Source organism: Mus pahari, chromosome 11 (genome assembly GCF_900095145.1).
Source record: "Mus pahari chromosome 11, PAHARI_EIJ_v1.1, whole genome shotgun sequence".
Lineage (NCBI taxonomy): Eukaryota > Metazoa > Chordata > Mammalia > Rodentia > Muridae > Mus > Mus pahari.
In genome coordinates, this window is record NC_034600.1 from 769,744 (window position 1) to 790,145 (window position 20,402).

Here is a 20,402-nt window from a genome sequence, read left to right on the forward strand (position 1 = left end):
CCAGGGATTCCATTATAGCAACAGAGCAGTAGCATCAGGGTCTGAGGACACCATTTCCCAGGCTGTCAAGAAACTCTATAAAGAGTGTTCTGGTCTAGGATCCAAGAGAAGTGTGATGTGGATGGTTGGCTGGCAGGGCAGAGCCCTGGTCCCCTCGCCTCCCTGACTTCTGGGTTTGCAGAGTCTAGATAAAGGCTTATGTACACAGAAGTGACGCAGCACAAAGCCAACACGCTTGGATGCTCACAATCCACAGTGTGTGCATGCGGAGAAGAGCATCTCCTTTGTCATCAGGCAGTATTTAGAATTCAGGTCACATAGAGAAGGAAGAAAAAAAACCTCCAAATATCTAGATATTTCCACCCCCCCTCCAAAGTAGAAATCCGTATGCAAAAAAACTTATAAACTACACAGATGGAGCCTGACACAGGAACTGCTTGTCTGTGGACTAAGAAGAAGCAAAATGTGTTGCCAAGAAAACAAAAAAAAATTGTCAAAGAAGTTCTTACAAATCACAAATTCCTGCAGACACCGTGCATATATTACAGGCCAGCTGTGTGCTAAGTTGACGGCTTCAAACACTGATTTTTATAAAAGTAAGACTTTGGAAAAGGCAAGTCATCATGAAACATGCTAAATATCAACTTAAAGCTTGTTAAAAAAAACTTCTCAGAGATCAAGAAGTTTCTTTTTCCTCAGAAAATTAGAACTTATGATTAAAAAAAAAATAACTAAAAATCTCCCCAAGATGTACAGGACACACATTTTGCATTCTTCAAGTCTGTGTGACCCTGTGGATGTAGGACTGGATTTTAGTGTTTGGTTTCTGAGACAGAGTCTCGTGTAGCCTCGGCTGTTCCTGAACTGTTATGTAGCTGAGGAAGGGTGTGCATCCCCTGCTTCTAACCCTTACCAGTGCTGCAACTGCATGTATCTAAGCCACGACCCTCACGCTAAGACAGGTCATTGGTAACAGCAAAGCAATGGCAACTTCCATCAGGCACAGTGAATGAATGATTCTGTGCTAGGTAGACCAGTGGCTGACGAGGCTCTGGGGACTAAGACACAGCACCAACTCCATCTGGTGAACCATACGTCTGTTCCTAGAGTTCACCCAAAGGGAGCATCTCTTTCTGAATTGCACAGGAGTGACTCTGGGGCTCACAGATTCTCTACCCCCTCGGTAGGCAGCCAGACTCCCTGCACCAGTGCCTCTAACTGCTTAGGTTCGCCAGCACCAGGGTCCCCATTGACCCTTGTGGTCTTGTGGTGGGGGTTTGAATATGCTTGGCCCAGGGAGTGGCACTAAGGTGTTGGCCTTGGAGGAGGTGTATCCCTGTGGGGGTGGGCTCTGGAAGGCAACAGTCTGCTCCTGGCTTATTTTGGGTGAAGATGTAGAACTCTCAGCTCCTCCTGCACCATGCCTGCCTGGATGCTGCCATGCTCCTGCCTTGTTATAATGGACTGAATGTCTGAACCTGCAAGCCAGCCCCAATTAGTTATCCTTACAAGAGTTGCCTTGGTCATGGTGTCTCTTTGCAGCAGTAAAACCCTACCTAAGACACCTCCTGAGGTTTCATTCCTCATCCCAGACATTTGCAGTTGCTCAAACCGCTTTGCACAACATACCCACTCGAAGTTTGAAGTCGTTGAAGGAGTGCTTATTGATGGCATCCAGTTTTCCCACCAGGGCGTATGCAAACTCCACCATGGTGCCTATGTGCATGTACTGACGCTCGGGTTCCTGGAAGAGATCAGAGGCATTCAGACAGGGTTAGAACCACAGAATGGCATCATCACTCAGTCATGAGCCTGGGCCTGTCCTGAAAAGGAAGGACTCACACCTTTGTGAGAGCTAAACCTCATCTCAAGGAAATATTTGCTCTGAATCTACTATTGGAGTCAAAGCAGGACACTAACCTCTGGAACACATTGGCCTGGCATCTTCGGGAGAAAGTACCATGGCTCAGAGATGTGGCCTACCTCGAATCTCCATTGTTCTACATGTGAGGAACTAGTAGAACTTTGAAGGCAGCTAGATCCTTAATGTTCACATATCCAACCTTATCAAGGCTGGCCAGACGAGGGTCCCTGCTGCTTGCCTTGCTGCAGGTCCCGCTGGAGTGGACCAATGGGAGCTTCATGAAGATGAGAGGGCCTACTTTGATGATGGATGTTGGTGCTTACCATTTGGAGTAGACCCACCATTCCCCGATGGCAGCTGTTATTCCAGCTCCCCTCAGCTCTGGTAACACACTCCTTCCTTTGCCTATTCAGGACTCAAGGTGGGTATGCTGAGGGCTGAGCCTTCTGTGGAAGTCTAACCTTAGACTCTCAGAATGTGATTTCATATCTCTGGATATAAATCTTTAAACAGGCCATTTCATGAGGTTACCAGCGTGAGCCCTAACTTATGGGACGGACACTCCTGTAAGAGTAGGTTGAGATCAGATATACACAGAGGGACAACTGTGTGAGGACTCAGGAAGGAGCTGCCATCTAGCCAGGACAGATGACTCAGGAGGTGCTCCAGACATGCCTCGATTTTGAACTTCTGGCTCCAGCATGAGAAGGTGATAAGCACAGAGAGCCAGCCATCAGTTGTGGTGTCTGTTACAAGCCCATTCAGACTAACACAGGGAAGTCCTGCCCTTCACTCACCCCTGAGTGTTTTATGAAACACTTCATTCCAAGTTACGTCTATTTATTTATTTATTTATTTATTTATTTTTACCCTTTTTTTTTTTTTTTTTCTGTGTATTTAACAAACGTATTCACCCCAAATGACAGACCATTTCCTCTATCATACATAAGATGGCCTTGGGTATCTCTCTCTCCATAGATAAGGAAGATGAAAACCAACTCTCAGAGCTTCTATAGGGGCGTCATAGAAGAACAAGCAGATATAATCCATTCATTCTAGATAACAGGAAGTGGAGACAACCGAGGGAGCAGGAAGGGGACAATGACACGAGGGTGAGGACATGGGAGAGGAGCCTCACTAAAGCAGGTTTTCCTGTGGCTATGTTGATTGAGCTGATTAACTCTGTGTTCTGGGACTTCCCTGGGCACCACAGTGTCTATTTGCATTGCTGTCTCTACCCACTGGGGCTAATGGCATTCTCCATCTCTAGTGGAAATGACCCACCCCTCCCCCAAAATGTCTCTGGATATTGACAAATTTCCCCTGGGGGAAGGCACATCGGGTCAGAGAAAGGATTATTCTAAGCTGAGAACAACTGAAGTGAATAACGGAGATGTGAAAGCACAAGAGAGATTAGGGTTCTCATTAAGAGAGGAAGACGGAACATCAATCTAGGAAAAGCAAACAAATGAACCAGTGCTGTTACCATCGTCTTAGGGTTACTCTGGCTGTGATGAAGCACCATGACTATAGCAGCTTGCGGGGGGGGGGGGGGGGGGGGGGGAAGGGTTTGTTTGGCTTACACTTCCAGCTCACTGTAAATCTTAGAGGAAAGTCAGAAAAGGAGCTCAAAACAAGGCAGGAACCTGGAGGCAGGAGCTGATGCAGAGGCCACAGAGGGGTGCTGCTTACTGGCTTGCTCCTTGCAGCTTGCTCAAGCCTGCTTTCTTTCAGAATCTAGCACCACAAGTCCGGGGATAACACCAATCACCATGGGCTTGGCCCTCCCTCATCAATCACTAATTAAGAAACACCCTACAGCCAGATCTTACAAAGGCGTTTTCTCAACTGCTCCCTCCTCTCAGATAACGCCAGTCTGTGTTAAGTCGACATAAATCCAGCCAGCACTGCCATAAATCCTTACAAAAGATTCTGGTGGAGATGCAATGCAACATAATCACCCCCCCCCGCCCGCCATCATCACCATCAACACCATCATCACCACCACCATCACCATCATCATGTACGGATGATGCTTATATAGTGGAATGTGCAGACAGCTTCATTGAATTGGTTCCTTTCTTTCACGTCTACACAAACTCTGCGGATTGAATTCATGTTGCCAGGCTTGCACAAAGTGCTTTCAGCTGCTGAGGTACCTCACCAGGTCATGATGCAATTTTTTTTTTTTTCTTTTAAGATGAGTGAGACTTGTACCAAAGGCTGTTAATACATTTGTCTCCGTGGTTTGTGAGGAACTAGGGTTCAAAGCCTGTGTAGTGAGGTGATCACACTTTGCTTTTTAACAGGGCAACATGTCACTGAGTCAACAGGGGGGAATCTTAAGTGGTAAAATCAAAACTGTCTAAGAGGAGGATGTATTTTTGTGGAAGAAATGGTTTGAGTTCTGCTGAACCAAGTAGCTTCACGCGTTCACCCATAGACTATTTCCTATGCTTTCGTGGAGTTGTTTGAGAATGGAGGTTTGTAAGGGACCTCAGTAATAAGGCAAGATTGAGTTCACAGAAGAGGGTTCAAACACAATGTCAACAGCTTATGTGGGCTCCGCAAAACCTAGAAATAGTATATAGTCTGCAGAAGAACTCAAGTCTTTTTGAAAGTTTCCAAGACCTGAGCTCTTGATACAAAGTTGATGGCAGGATAGTGTAGTCATTTCTCCTACTATTTAAATATCAATTTCTACCAGGTATTTCCAAATACTGAACTAATGCCTAGCTACCCAGAGAGGACACATTTGATTTCTGAAGTGCATATTTTAAGCTGTTTGTTTTGGAACCAACAAGGAATGGTGCCGAATGAAAAGCCATGCTTACTGAGATTTTAAAAACGCAAGTGACTATTTGATAACATCTAGTCCCAAATTGAGATGACTTCCCCCCTCCACCCCCTCCACTAGTCCCGTGCTGTGTGACTATGTTCTGTTTTGGGGAACTTCTGATGTTCTGATTCCAGCTTTCTTAGTCTTGCAGGGACTCAGGGGGTCATCTAAGGAAGACTTGTTCTTGGTGGTCTCAGGAACTGTGACCCTACCTGTCAGCTCTCTGCAGTGACACCTGCCCACTGCCCCAGTGAGCAGAGAGAGCTGAATGCTGTTATCCTCAGCTTACGCTGGAGAAGGTACTCTGTGAATGCTGCCCTAGTCAGACCAACGCAGACTCAGTGCTGCGTCCTCCCGTCACTGGATATGGGATTTTTGGGTGAGTCACTTAACTTCTCTGAGCTTTGATTTTCTCACTTATAAAGTAAGACAAAAACTACGATGGAACATCTGTCTAATTGGACTCACAACAGGTTGCAAATATTGCTGGTATTGAGAACTCTGTATCCAACTATTAGGGCGAGTGAAATCCTGGGTGTTAAAGGAGAACTTACTGCATAACTTCCCTAGACCAGCATAATCCCTCACTGTATTATAAAGAAACTGTATTATAAACACTTATCCTTATGTCCACAGCTAAGTGTAGCTGCCACCCCTCACCAAATGAACTTCTCTTTGTAACAGAGACAATCACACAAAACCACAATTGGCCACAATACAGAAAATAACGGATCCTGTGGTACCCAGGAGAGCAGATGCATCTACAACACAGCTCTTGCAACCAAAAGCTCAGGGAACACGGAAGGAGACAGGGAAGAAAGAGTGTGTTCAGGAAGTCACGGCTAATTCATATTTCCTAAAAGACGGGGAAGCTTCATCCGTGATCCCTCAACAATACGGCTGCCCAAATAAGATGAGATATCACCAATAGAAATGCTAATGTGGAAGTCTCATGGGGCCACATGCCTAATCAAAGAAATACAGGTAACCAATGACTACAGAAAGAGCGAGAATTAGCCCTGCCCAGCCCAGGAATGAGACTCAGCAGCTTGTATTTCAAGATTTAGGCATATGTATATATACATAAATATGTAAATGTATATTTATCTATGCCCTGTTGCTATTGGGCCTGTTGCTAGGTAGCACCTCACAGAGGTGTGTGTGGCAGGGACGCTGCTTATTCTTCGTGGCTGGAAATTATGATCAAGAGAAAGGTGCCTTGGTCCTCATATTTCCTTCAAGAGTAGTTTTCAATGGATCTACTTGTCTCCTGAAGGTATTGCCATTCTTCAGTGCACCAACAGGCAGAGACCAAGCCATTACCAGGGGATTCTTATCAACACCAAGGCAGGGAGCTGCCTAGGGGTGGATTAATATGGGACCTTTTATCTTCCTATGTAGGGAGTCTCTCACACTCGTGAATGACTTTGACAGTGGTCAAAGTGTCTGGCAAGCCGAGAGTCCTTGAGAGTCTCAGAGCATAGAGCTGAGAGGTTTGGCTCATTTCCCCACGTCTGTTTTCAGGGCCCTCGGAACAACAGAAGCAGAGAGAGAAGTTTGTTTTCCTATCACATACCATGAAAGCCGTGGTGTTTCTCCAAGAATACACAGCCTCCAACCTCACTTAAGCAGAGAGTGAAATTGCCCTCCACCCTTCCCAGGAGGTGGGGCTACCAGCTCCAGGTGGGCAGTTTGGCTTTTGTAACTTGTCAGTGGGAGATCTCAGCAGACGGGGAGGGGCTTCTCTTTCTACCCAGCGGATCCCTGCTAGCGAGTCCTGTCCTCTCTGTATCTCCTGCTGAAACTGCTGCACCAACTCTTCACTTCTACACTTTAATCGGAACAGCAGTCATCAGCAAGGTCTAGCCACAGGATAAAAAGAAGTCACCCGTGGGCTAACAACAAGCACGTGTGATTCTTAGCAGCCTCACGGGTGACTCCTAACTTGGGCTTTCAAGGAGCGGAGGTGGGGGGTGGGGGTGGGGGTGGGGGTGGGGTGGGTGGGCGGTTGAATGGAAGCATCTCCGGTTCACTGCTCCGGTTCACAGCAAGCTCTAGTTAAGGATTCGGTGGATGAGGAGTTCAGAGTTTTCAGGGGCTCACATGGAGTCTGAGGCTGAATTGGGCTGGCTGGTGATGGACAGTATAGAAAAGGAGAAACGTGTGCCTTCGAGGTTCTGGGTGAAGTTAGAGGTCCATCTCCCGATGCTAACTGGTCCTAACCAAGCCTGAAACCTAAGCCCTGATGCCTGTTTTGTTCGCATACAGTAAGGAAATGAATTAATTTAAATAATACTTGAATTAAATATTTTAAAATTAAAATTATTAAGAAAATTAGGGTTTAATGCAGAACAAACACCTGGCGCTCATACCTTGGTGAGACAGGAAGCCCCTTTCTCTCTCGCTAGGCCCTCCTGTCCCAGGTTTGCTCTATCCCTGGATGTTATATCCTTTCAAAGGGGTGCTGAGCTACATGCAATTAGGAATCAAAGCTGGAGGCATCGTTTATTACATCAGGAGGACACAAGCATGGATTAAATGAGCTCTCTTCCTTCTGTGTTGCCTTTAACTTCCTGGTAGAATTGGTGGGGAAGATATGAAAACCAGTAAGTAATTACTACCAGTGATAATACAGAAAGTGAAGAGGGGCTTCCTCTGCAGTCAGCGGGGGGTGGTGGGGGGTGGTGCTGAGCTCTTCAGAGGTGGAGCAAGGGAGGCAGGGCAGAACAGTGGAGGGCCAATCAGGGAAGAGCAAAGGGAGGGAAGCAGCTACTCCTCCTCCTGCAGTTCACTGTCATCAGCACCAACAATGGGCAAGAGTGATCATTCTTTAGTGAAATGTTCTTCTGCAAGGCAAGAAAACTATCCTTGACACACCATTCGGCTACTGCAGGTTGAGGTCTAAAAGTCCTGGAAAGGAATCAACATGGTTGGCCAGGACGGGGTTTTGAGAAACCTGAGGTCACAAGGGTAAAGGTCAGGGCCACAGGGGTGGCCCAGCTCCCAGTTTGAACCCCGATAGACTTCCTCAGAGGACTTTTGGTTACCAGGGCATGAGTTGCAGAACAATGGGAGCAGTCTAGAATGCGAGATGATTCTTTGGAGTGTTTTCTCTCTTGACAAATGCCTGATTCTCTTAAGAACAACAGTCTTAAAGGTGATGCTATCTTTGAGTCACATTGTCTTAGCGCTTAAAATAAGAACTCCCTATTCCATTTTAAAGAGCAAATGAAGGGGAACAGAGGCTGGTACTAAAGCCTGGCCCGGCTGAGTGCTGACAGGACTCTTTGTATTTAATTTGTGGGTAGATAAGGATGCTGTTCTGCCAATAGACAATGCTGAGGCAATTATAAATGAAAGCCAAATTCCAAATAGCCATAATTCACATAATTTTGCTTCCTTTTGGACTTAAGAAAATCCAATTAATTCTTGAGAAGGTCTATATATTCTGCAAATTGAATGTTTGGCTGTGAAGAATAAATATTTGGTCACATAAATATATTTTGCTTATAACTTTAGATATTAAGTATTAAGCACATTTTAGAGATGTGGCATTTCCTCCTCCTCCTCCTCCTCCTCCTTCTTCTTTTTCTTTTTCAAAAAGATAACTAACATTAATATTGACATTTCTACCTCATAAAATGCAATGGATTTTCCTTTTCAGAAAGCTATCACTGTATGACCTGCTGAAATTCTAATTAAAAATTGTAATCACAAATGGCCTCTACTGGGTAGAAATTTCCTGCATGGATATTATATTTCATTTATGCCCCCCAGTAGCTCTTATCTCACTTCAACCAGAGAGGACAAGGACATTATCATGGGAGACAAGAGTCTGTCTTAACATTGTTAGCTCTTTTATTCCCCACAAAGACCATGGCTTTTATGAAATATTTTGAATAGTCATAGTTAATGTTATCTTCCCAAGAGCCTTACAAAAAGAAGGGGTGGATATTGGTTTATGTATGAGGAGACAGATGAAAAATTCAGCTGTTTTCTGTTTATTCTGAAAACCATCACTGGTGGGCTAGTGCCTGCTCAGAAGGCAGAATTCTAGATCAGGCACATAAGGATGTGTTCAGAGATATAGCTCAAGAGGGTAGAGGGATGGGGCTCTGAGCAGAGAGTGAGTTGCTAAGACAGGATAGAAGCAGAGATGCCCAACGGTCTTTGCACTCATGATCAGGTATGAACACAGCAGGTGGAGAGTATCACGCAAGGACAGATGAGGAGGCAGGCAGAGTAGTTCAGTGGCAGCTGTATTCCAGACAGACAGACAAAGAGGTGTACATGCTACATTTGGATACTGGTCTGAAACCGGCTCTATAATTCTTGTTTTCTTTACAGCCTTGGTCAAGTTGTGACTGCTCCTTGCCAGTTTCTCTATCTGTGGAATGTTCCAGAGACTTTATCACTTAGTATCTGGATTGTGACAGTCCTCACCAGATAGCCAGAACTTCTGCTTTGGATTTCCTGGCCTCTATCTGTGTTGCTCAGCTGTGTCAGGCCATGAGGACCAAGATAGATAGTTTCTGACAGTGCTGTGCTGCGCATCGTTGGAGCCTGAGGCAAAGGGAGAGGGCCTGTCCACACATTAGGATTTCATGTTACATTCAGTAGCTAAGGTTTTCTAGGTCATTAAAGGCACTGACAGAACCTGTTCCTTTCTATTACAACAGAAAGTAAAAACTGATAATGAGTTCTGCTTTGATTATAAATGAGATACTTACATTAAACAATGTTGCATTTTAAAACCTCTATTTTACATTTTTTTTTTTACTTCAACACATTTCTGTGATGTGAAAAAAAAAGTCTTCAAAAAACTGTTAAAAATATGCAAGAGCATGCACAGGGCTTTTGCCTCAGGCCCTAAGCTCTCTTAGGAGGTTACTATGGAGAGTCCATGCATGAGAATTTCTTAGGTTTCTTTTACTGTTTCTTCTCTTTTTTTTTTTTTTCTCACTGATCAGTCAGTGTGTAGTCATTGAAATGTTTCTTGGAAGGAAATCAACTAAAGTGGAGGACAGATGATTATTGAGTCGGAATAATTTGAAAGTTACTTCTTGTGATGCTGTGGCGGTGTGAAGAATAACCCCCATGAGTCATACGCTTGAATGCTTGATCTCCTGTTGGTGGAAATGTTTGAGAAGGATTAGGAGGTGTGGCCTTGTTGGAGGAGGTGTGCCACTGAGGTTTTGAAAGCCCATGACATTTGAGTTGCCTCTCTCTCTCTTTCTCTGCCTTGTGGTTGTTGCCTCAACATAAAATATTTCAGCTCCTGCTCCAGCACTATGGCTGCCAGCCTACTGCCATGATTCCCACATGATGGTCATGGATTCATTCTCTAAAGTTGTAAGCCAGCCCCTGGCTAAAGGCTTTCTTTTATAAGTTGCCTTGGTCATGGCGTTTCCTCACAGTTGGAAAACTAACAGATCCAGCGAGTTAGTTTTCTGTTTCTTTGTCAATATGACTCTTTGTTTGGGAAGAGGAACTCTCAATTGAAAACATGCCTCCATCAGATTGGCCTGAAGGAAAGTACGTGAGGGCATATTCTTGACTGATGATTGATATGGGAGGGTCCAGACCACTGCATATGGTGTCATCCTTGAGCAGGTAGTCGCAGATGGTGTAAGAAAGTGGGATGAACAAGCAGGTAAGCAGAATTCCACCATGGCTTATGTATCATTGACTGGCTCCAGGTTCCTGCCTTGTTCATGACCTGATTTTCATGGATGATGGGACTACAAACTTTAAGATGAAATAAACCGTTTCCTCACCATATTATTTTTGGTCATGGCATTTCACCACAGCCTTAGAAACTCCCACCGTAAGACAACTCTTGACTCAGAATTACTCTTTCTTTGCCCATGAATGTTAGGATGGGAACAGACAGACCTTCCTGCCACTTCTGGAGGATTTGCCAAGGCTCTGGTGTGTTTCCTCTCTCCCAGTGAAGGTAGACATAAGCTGAGCTTGTGGGACTCAGACCTTCCTATCTCTGAATTCCACCTGCTTTCAGGAAACTGTGTTCTGGTGTTTTCCACGCAATACTCAGCAGAGAATGCTTCATGTAAAGCTACGTTGAGATGCTCAGGATGTCAAACCTCCTGATAGGGTGTTAGTCTTACTCATTGATCTCTTCTAATAATCCAACAAGGAACACAGATATGTTTACACTAACATAGAAGCAAGAGACTGCACGAGAAGAGACTCAGCCCCTGGTTGACTGAAAAGGCCATGGGCCTAGGGGAAAACAAGCTAATGTACTTTGCTAAATGAGCTTAGCAATCAAATGACTCCAAAGGACACACTGCTGTGTCCACATTCATCAGAAAAGCTTATTTTTGTAGTAGATGGGAAATGAACAAAGAGACCCAGAACTGGACAATATGAAGAGAGGGAGAGACTTTGGGTCATTCAATCTTAAATTCTATGTCTATTTGTCAGATATCAACCAACTATTAATTGCTTCATCTTCTCTTTAAAATCAGAGTTCAGAAGACTCTAAGAAGTCCCCAGAACTCTTGTGTTTTTTTTTTTTCCCCTCCTAGGATTATGAACAGTCAGCTACAGGCAGTACACACAATAGAGTTCTGGGTCTCTGTGTGGCTGTCTTGGTTATAGGTTGACTCGTTGACACAGCAGTGCATTGTTAGGCAGTTGACATGTATGTACCTACCTGGGCATGCTCCTGGCTGGGTACAGCACTCAGACCTGTGGCGGCCATGTATGTGCTACCAATGGTCTTGATCTTTTCAACACCACTGAACTTGGGCTTGGAAAGCAGCTGCAAAGCAAAGACAACCATTCAGTCACTTGGCCGGGTGCCGACCAGAAGCCTAGGCGCTACAGAGCCATTCTGGGATCCTTGGCCACAACAAAGGGCAAGACACCCTCCCACCTTGAGCAAACATTTTATGTATTTCATAAGCGTATCATCTCGGGGAGAGGAAGATAACACAATGACATACTTGGGATGGCACACAAATTGTCAAACTCAAGTAAGGAACCAGCATAAATTATGATGCAAGAGACAGTGGCTGGAAATAAATCCCCAGCTCCATGCATGAGAGGCAGCAATTCAACACTGACTCAGTGTGTAAGGTCTTCCCTTCACATTATGCAACAATCAGTGCTGAGGGAAGTCTTGGACAGCTGAGCACTGGAGGTGAGGAGAATAAAGACCCCAAATAAAGACCTCGCCCGTCCATCGGCCCCAAACTAACATTTCTGTCTCATCATCAGCTATAGGCTTCTGTATTTATCCCTCTTCTCACACGGAGGGAAGGCTAAAGCTAGGCAGAAGCCCTGGGGGACAGTAGGGATCGCAGGGGACCCATTCAGGAGGGCAGGCTCAAGTGAGCAACAGCAACCAAAGACCAGGAGCATTGCTTTCTCGGTCCTCTGCTGGTCAGAGAATAATCTTCCAGGCTTAATGACAAAGAAATGATGTGTGAAAATCCTGGTGCCACATATGCACACAGCCACTGTCACTCACTTGTCAATATTGGGAAGCCTCTATCTTGCTGCAGGCACGCTGAAGCTAACATGCCACTGCCCTTCACGAGACACGTGGCATGAGAGCAGAAGTATTTGTCGTGACTCCTCCATGAACATCCACAGGGAACTCATGGTGGAGATGGGGTAGGGAGAGCACACGGGACCCAGAAGATACTTGAAACTGCATAGCTCATGTTCTACAACATCCTCACTGATTCCAACGCGGCATCGCATGAATCAGGATTAATGGGCACTCACAGATGACAAATGTCCTCTGTTTTGTATAATATCAATAAGAATGGTACAGCTGCAATGGCCTTGAAGTCACATGTGTGGGTTTTTCTTTCTTACCAGAAAATAGGACATATTATTCTCTATTAGACAGAACATTACAAGTTGAATAATGATACCTATTTCAAAGTCTAAACTATATTTCATGTCCCCTCTGGAAAATGATGTATTACCCATACATAATGCTTTGTCAACAATAAAGTCTGCCATTCATAAACACCTCAATTTGGCATCTGCCAGAGACCTTGAAATATGCACAGTGATGTCAATAATCTACTTCCATAAATAGATTGATTATATTTTAATATATAAAGGGTTGGTCAGTTTTTTTTTTTCCTGGATCTTAAGCATTTCTCGAAAGTCTTACCTATGAATTAGATGCAGATTTAATAGCTGCTCCCTGCAGTTATATTAACTTCGAAATAAAATGTCCTTTCTTCCCCCGAATCATCCAGTGCGTGAGGTAGAGATTATGACTTGACCTCCAACTACCAAGAGTTAGGTGGAAAGACAAGTCTGAAGGCATGTCACTGTCCAGAACGAATTTCAACTGTGTAGGAATCACACACTGTGGGGGTGGGGCACCCCTGCCCTTCAGGTAAGTCTTAGCACTTACGTCATCAAAGTCAGCGATGATCTCATTCAGGAGGCGGAGGCATTCCAAGCCTTCCTTGTTCACATCTGACTCCGTGTAGAATTCCTTGAAGTCCGGAATGGAGGCAAACATGACGCAGACACAATCGTAGGACTGGTGGTATAACTCCTGCGCAGAGAAAGAGAGGACTTGAGCACCCGGTGACCTTCACACCAGGGCCCTTCGGATGTGTGGCCTGGTGGAGATGGCACTGCTCGCGGAGGGTGGGAGCCTCTCTCTGCCAGCCACACAGGCAGCACCAGGCGCTCAGTGCAGCCTACACTCAAGGCTGCCCGTTTGCTTTAGTGAAACCCTCTTCATGCTTCCTGGAAGATGTTATGGATATGTGCCCCCACTGACCTGTAATTATCCCAGTCCCGGGTCCTTCAATAGCTGCCAAAGAGACAGGAAACCCTTTAAAGCACATAAGATACAAGCTCCTTCAGCCACCAGCTATTAGGAGTGCTTGTGTGAAACCTGTCCTCTCTACCCCAGACAGCTTTCATCTACCAGAGGCTGAGTTAGGACAATGTGCCCTTCAGGCAACGGAAGGGGAGTAAAATCCATTCCTCAGAGAACGGTACTGTATTACAATAGTGTGTTAAGGCACCATCCTTTGGATGTAAGTCTGTGCTTTCTTTTTTATTGGCTCTTGCAAGGAAGTGATTCCTTTAATTGCAGCAGAAAGAATGAATGATGCCCCCCACCCCCCACCCCCAGATCACTTATTCAAAAGGCATGAAATCCTGACTGTGTCTGTTTGGAATATCTTTACACCTCACATAAAGAGAGGCTCTTGGTCCTTTGTACAAAGACAGTACAACCTCAGCATCCCCCATACGTAACTTCAATTGTATAGTGACATCTTCATATGCAACGGCTTCAGAAAGGAAGGGCGGTGGGTGGGTTCATCCCAGGTGTGGAGGGCCTGTCCACGGCACAGGCAGAGCTGCCTGGTGCTGCTGCGTTTGCAGTGAATCATGGGAAGGGAAGACTTTGCCAGGGAGTTTGTTTAAATCAGATGGACAGCCTCTGAGTGGGAGCCACACTCCAGGGGTCAGTGCTGCCCGTGTGCCTGGCAGGGAGGAGGTGCAACTCTCTAAGAACACTGTCAGTGAGCTCTGCTCCCCAAGAACCTAGGCCCATCCGTTGGTTGGCAGGGAGCACGCTTAAACAGCACTGTAACTCCAGGTTTGAGTGCCTCGTAGAAGGAGTAGTTTTTACCTCCGTAATAAACACTTCAGGGCATGACAACCCAAAGGACCAAAGGAAGGTCATAACGGCTTCAAGGCAAAGCAGATTCGTGCCAAGCTCCCATTCCCAGGAGCGCTCATCTTACAGGGCTTTGAGCTACTGTCTCCAGATAGGTGAACACTGCAAGAACAATAGCGTCAAGGAGCTCCTTTCTTCTCTGCACGCTCGCTTGGTGTGGTTGAGGTGGCCTGCAGTGCAGACATCTCTTCACAAAACTGTTTTGCGACGTGAACTTCATTTCCTCTGTAGACAACTCGGAGCTCATGGGATTGCCAAGGCCAGGTTCCAAGACTGCTGGCTGTAGCTCAGCAAGCAGGGCACCAGCAAGGAGAGGGCAGCTAGGAACCCATCTTGGCTGATACCGTTTAATAAAAGATGCACCGATTCTCTTCTTAAGGATAAGGGCACATGCACCCACACTAATTGACATTGGCATTAGTCAGGGGTCCCCTGGGAATGAAGTATAGATGGAGTAACAGCCACCACATCCTGAATGCCCATTTTCTGATAGCGTGGTCACTTCTGTGCACACGGTACTTTCACTAATACACACGACTGCCTACAGATAAGGAAACTGAGGCACAGAGCAATTGCATTAGTTTTGTAAAGCTGAAATTACTCAGGCTGATCATGGGGCCTACCCTCATAAAGGCTAGACTGATACTTTATATAAAATCTACCAGACGGCTGTAGGTGGCTATGCTCTCTGCAACCAGACACCTGCTACTGTAGATCCTGTGACTTCATATTTATCTCCCCCCCCCCCGGAGTCTTGATGATATCTGAGAGTGGGACAAGATGGGACATATCATTGTACTGACTCAGATTTGATCTGCATGTCGTCTCATGCTGTGATTCTTAGATGAGAATCTGTAAAAAAAAAAATCAGCTGTGGGGTTTCTAAGAATGTGAATACCTGGGCCTTATCACTGAGCAGATGAGCTTCATCCTTAAGGATGGGATCTGAACAACCACATCACTTTGAAAAGCTTAGGGGATGTTCTGCTGGGTGACCCTGATGACCAGCTGGAGTCAGGAGCAAGTGGAACTCAAAGGAGTTATGGGGACCAATAAGGCTTTCAGTTGGTTTGAGAGATTAGTTAGGACCAACCCCCGCATTTGTGGCAGACCATATACGAAAGTAGAGCCTCTGAATGGACACTGCTCATCCTCTCTTCTGAAAAAGCAGTCACCTGGGATCATTAGAGAAATGCCAGCGGTAAGCGGAGACACCTCTGGTTCTGAGATTCAGGATTCCTAGACGACTATACCTGAAACCAAGGGAACTCCAGTGGTTTCCAAATTCCTTGGCACTGATGAAACCTCAAGGCTTGGAAGCATAGTCTGAACTCACAGACAGCTCTCAGCCTTTGCATTGGGCATGGAGCCAGAGCGGACCACATTCTGACTGGTGGGTGTCCTAAGCTTGGGATGCAACTCTCCAGAGGATGTGGAGCCTGGATGGAGACAGGAAGATAACCCTTGGGAAGATTCCGCAGTTCAACTGGGAATGGGCGACTCACAAAGCTCTCACAGAGCATCACCAGACTCGGATGCACACACGTGATAATGCTACTGAAATGCCAGGACTGGGAGTATTGTCACCAAGGAATCACTTCTGTGTCTAGTTTTTGTTGATTTGTAAATGTACCAAGCTCTCCCCTGATGCTGAACTAAAGCCTGAAATAACCTTCAGGGTCTTCTTGTCACTCAGGGTAATTCAAAGTCCTTTCATCAATAACTAAAATGTTTCATCCAAAGAGTGGTCAAAACCCTGGACCTGTTGACCTGTGTGGTGAGGAGCTGGGTAAAGTAGAATATTATGCACTCACTCTAACTGGCACATCTCTTTCCAGCCTTAATCTGCTAGCCATGTTCTTTTCCGAAGCACTCAGGATGGTGAACATGGGGAGGAAAGATGGTTGGGGTACTGACCAGTTTTCCATTGACTGTGTCACCCTGGGCAGCGACACCTTGCTTTGCCGACTACTTACTGCCTGCTTGTTGCTGCGCTCTTCATCTGTCCCCCATGGTGAAGAGCATGCACACACCTGGTTGCTATGATCCCCTCATTCTTATGTTCTCAGACCATTCTAGGTTCTCGGATGGAGTCTGTTTTCCTATCCAGGGAATTTTGTGAAAAAGGACCCAGGTCAAGCCCCTGTTGATGCTCATTCTCAGCCTTGGTGAATGAGAAGGGCAGCATCTTTATTTTCTACGATCCTTAAACCTATAACCGAGTCTCAAGTGGAACATGCACACGTTTTGCCCACTATAATTTCTTTGGAGCACAAGACTGAATGTCTGTTAGTGTTACAGCCTAAGAGTCCGTTTAATGCTTTGTTCCACAAACTATTGAGAAAGGTCCAGGTTGCAGTAGTTAGGGACACAGATAAAACAACTGTATAGACCCTGCTCTTAAGGCTCTGAAGGTTGGAGAGGTAAGCAACTGCAGGGAACATAAAAAATAAATGGAGAAGATCAGGGCTTATACTTGGGGAGTGGCAATACTTGGGGTATCTCACCAGGCTGGGAGGAGTTAGGTGTGTTCTAGAAAGTGTCTGGAGTTGTGTCGATGTCTTCTCTTCCAGACTTAAGCTACTCCACTATGGTCTCTGGCCTTACGCACGACTCCACTGATGTCTGTATAGATTGTTTAGTACCATGATCCAAAACTGTCAGGCAATACTAATCTGTTCAGGAGCTCATGTAATTAATATCTCCTGAGAGTGCAGTGCAAACCCATCTATCTGTCCCTTGAATAGACTAGGTAAGGAATGCTGTGGGCGTTGGGCTGAAAGTCCTTGAAGGGCTCTCATTTACAGAGACTATCCCCAGAGTCTTTGCTGATCAGCCCTTGGTTCCCTGAAGGAGACCACCTGGTTAAACATCGCTCCCTTTACCTGGGGCCTCAGGAGAGGGTCAGCTAGGTGACAAATCAATCTTCTCATCTAATGATGAGAGTGGGCTCTAATATGTGTATAAGGCCTACACAGCGGAGAGGACCAGCCCCTGGGTTCCCATCAGGGGCTCGCTGTCTACAGGGCAGGAGTGTAGGATGTCCAGTTTCAAGAGGAGGGGCAAGGCTATCTCTGCGAAGCTGGATTCAGAGCAATGCATTCCATGCCAGGCTCTGAGCAGAGGCACAGGGAGTGATAACCATCAAATGAAAGCTTCAGCAAATCTTTACAGTGATTCAATAAGTCTTGAGTCCTAGATATGAGGAGGAAGTTTTTTTTTTTCTGCTGTATATAATGAGATACAATGGATAGGGGGTAAAATGGCACACTGAAGGACATTTGCTGATACAGGTGATGACAAGCCCTGGCATCTTACCAGGAATTTTTATTTCCAGAAAATAAACTGTGCAGTGAAGGATATCCAAAGCTACCAGCATCCGCCATCAAACGCAAGCATCCGCTGCAGACTACGGCACAGAAGAATAAGAAGCTGCTTCCCTGGTCCCCGTCTTACGGAATGGGTGCAGGATTTTGTGTGATCGTCTGTGCCTGCCTCTCTCGGACTCAGTACTAAGTATCCCGTGACATATCTACCAAGCACAACTGGAGAGAACGTCATCCTTTTCACCCTTTACAGATGGCGAGACCAAGGCTCAGATGGGGAAAGTTCCTGGATGAAGGCTGCAGAAGTAGGTAACATTGAGCGTGTAAGATGTGAAGCCATGCTGCCCAGCTCCAGGCTCCTTTCCCCTTCCCCTCTTACTCCCCTGATTACTGCTGGGACAGTGCTGACTGTCAACTTGACTGGGTTGAGAAATGCCTGAGATCTTTCTGGGTCGCCTCTGGCTGTCTCTGCAACAATGCTTTCACAGGTGATTAGGCCATGAAGGCTCTGACCTAATAGAGAGATCATTCTGTTATCACTAGATGGTAGTGAACGAGAGGAAGCAGGGCCATTGGAGGAAGTATGTCTTTAGGAACACGCTTGCCTTCTTGGGGCGATGGCATGTTCTGTCTCTGTATACTATCTTTTTCTTCCGTCCAGGCACTATGATGGACTGAATCCTTTAAAACCATGAACTTCAACTAGTTCTCTTGTATTTCACTCATATTGACATAAAAGGAACAAATGTTATTAAAGAAGCAGAGAAACTATGTTTGGGTGCTTGCCCCCTTCCTGCCTGCACCATGGCTCTTCTAAGTTTTCCCTTCAGTCCCTGCATGAAGGCTGGAATTGTCTTGCCTGCCACTTGCTGCTTCTGTCTCACAGCTAGTTTCTAATACTTTCTTTTCAGAGTCAGGGATCCCTTCTTTACTGTGGACTTCCCAGAGCTTGAAAGCCACTCTCCTGATGTGTGTTGACAGACTGTGGCCCCCAAGAGGAGCCAAGAGTGGCCATTCTGTTCTGTCCATTTCTGTATGTAGGACAGCCCCGGCTGACTCTCATGGCAGGAGCAATAGAGGCAGGCTGCGTTGAGGAATCAAATGAACAGGAGCGGCAAGATGGCCAGTGGGCAACAATGCTTGGTGTGCAAGCCTGTAGATGAGTCTGGTTTATAGAAGCCATGGAAGATGGAAAAAGCCAGCCCAAAGGTGGCCCTCTAACCTTCACATGCACACATAACACATGCAGACATTCATTCACACACATCACTCTTGTCACACACAATAACAAATAAATAAATAAATAAATAAATAAAAACCTAGGAACAGCTAGAGGTACAAGAGGCTCCTGTAACACTAATTAAAATGATTTTTTAGTATGTCCAGTGATTTAATTGCTTGTGATCAGCAACAAATAGAATTCTGAGAAAACATCTTAGGTCAGAAAATACAGATGGCAAGAAGGAACACAGGCTTTGACAGGATTGCTACACCCTGCACCCCAGGACTTCTCAGCTGCCCCACAAGCTCCTTTTCTGATTTTCCACATCAAATTTTATTTTATTTGTAAACCGTAAGTTAATTTTTCTAATGGTACATCTCTACCTATAAATGTGATACCTTAAGTATCATTAAACCAGCAGTAAAGTCAACAAAAATTACCATACCCAGGGAACCGCACTATAAGCAAAGAGCAGTGGAAGGCAATGTTCTCAGCATGGGTGTGAGCTATTGCAAGCCCCCTCACAGGAGGATGCTTGGCGGCCTGTTCTCCCAGGTTGAGTTGATCTGGGGATGAGTTCATCTGTCCATTTTCCTCTGCTGCCTTCATATTCTCTCCCACCCCCCCCCGCCCCCCGTCTAAATCTCCTGTGGAGAAGACGGTGCTTAGCGGGCTCCGAAAGCACGGGGCGATGCTAACAGTGCTAACCCCATAGTTTAAATTTTGTGCAATTAGAGATCTGTCCGCTTTCTCCTGGTGCTCAGCAATATTAAGGGAAAAGCAAACACCAGAACGCTCTGTTGCCCAAGCCACTTCCATATTCAGACGACAGTCGCAATGCTGCTAAGTATCCTCAGATATCCATTTTTCTCCATTCAAGATAGGCAGACAGCTCTGTGTGTGCTTGTAGGGAAAGCTCTGGGTTTTTTTTTTTGCCTCCTAAGTACTGTCTTTTTCTTTTTCGTTCTTTCTTTTTTTAATTGGATATTTTCTTTATTTACATTTCAAAATGTTATCCCCTTTCCAGGTTACTCCACCACCCAAAAAAACCGTCTATCCCATCCCCTCTCCCCCTGCTTCTATAACGGTGTTCCCCATCCACCCACCCACTCCCACCTCCCCATCCTTGATTCCCCTTCACTGGGCACTGGGGCATCTACGGAGCCTTCATAAGACCAAGGGCCTCTTCTCCCATTGATGCCCAACAAGGCTCTCTTCTGCTACATATACAGTTGGAGCCATGGGTCCCTCCATGTGTACTCCTTGGTTGGTGGTTTAGTCCCTGGGAGCTCTGGGGGGGGGGTCTGGTTGGTTGATTGTGGGGAGCCGCCCTCACATTCGCCATTATAAGATAGCGCTGATTTGTCCTGTGCTCTAACAAACAAACAAGGCAGCTGCGCATGTGCTGGGTAGATTTCCATTCCCTTGTGCCCTGCCTTTCCCGTGGCGTCATC

The 20,402-nt window shown here is 45.8% G+C and overlaps 1 protein-coding gene across 1 annotated transcript in view; it reads right to left on the bottom strand.

Moving 5' to 3' along the window:
* The window catches only part of Adcy2 (adenylate cyclase 2), a 384,313-nt gene that overhangs the window by 9,710 nt on the left and 354,201 nt on the right, over nt 1–20,402 (bottom strand). The window contains exons 21-23 of the mRNA XM_021208196.1: nt 13,111–13,257; nt 11,383–11,490; nt 1,630–1,744 (exon numbers count right to left, since the gene is read on the bottom strand). Coding sequence (XP_021063855.1) covers nt 1,630–1,744; nt 11,383–11,490; nt 13,111–13,257 — 370 coding nt within the window. The remainder of the gene's footprint in view (nt 1–1,629; nt 1,745–11,382; nt 11,491–13,110; nt 13,258–20,402) is intronic.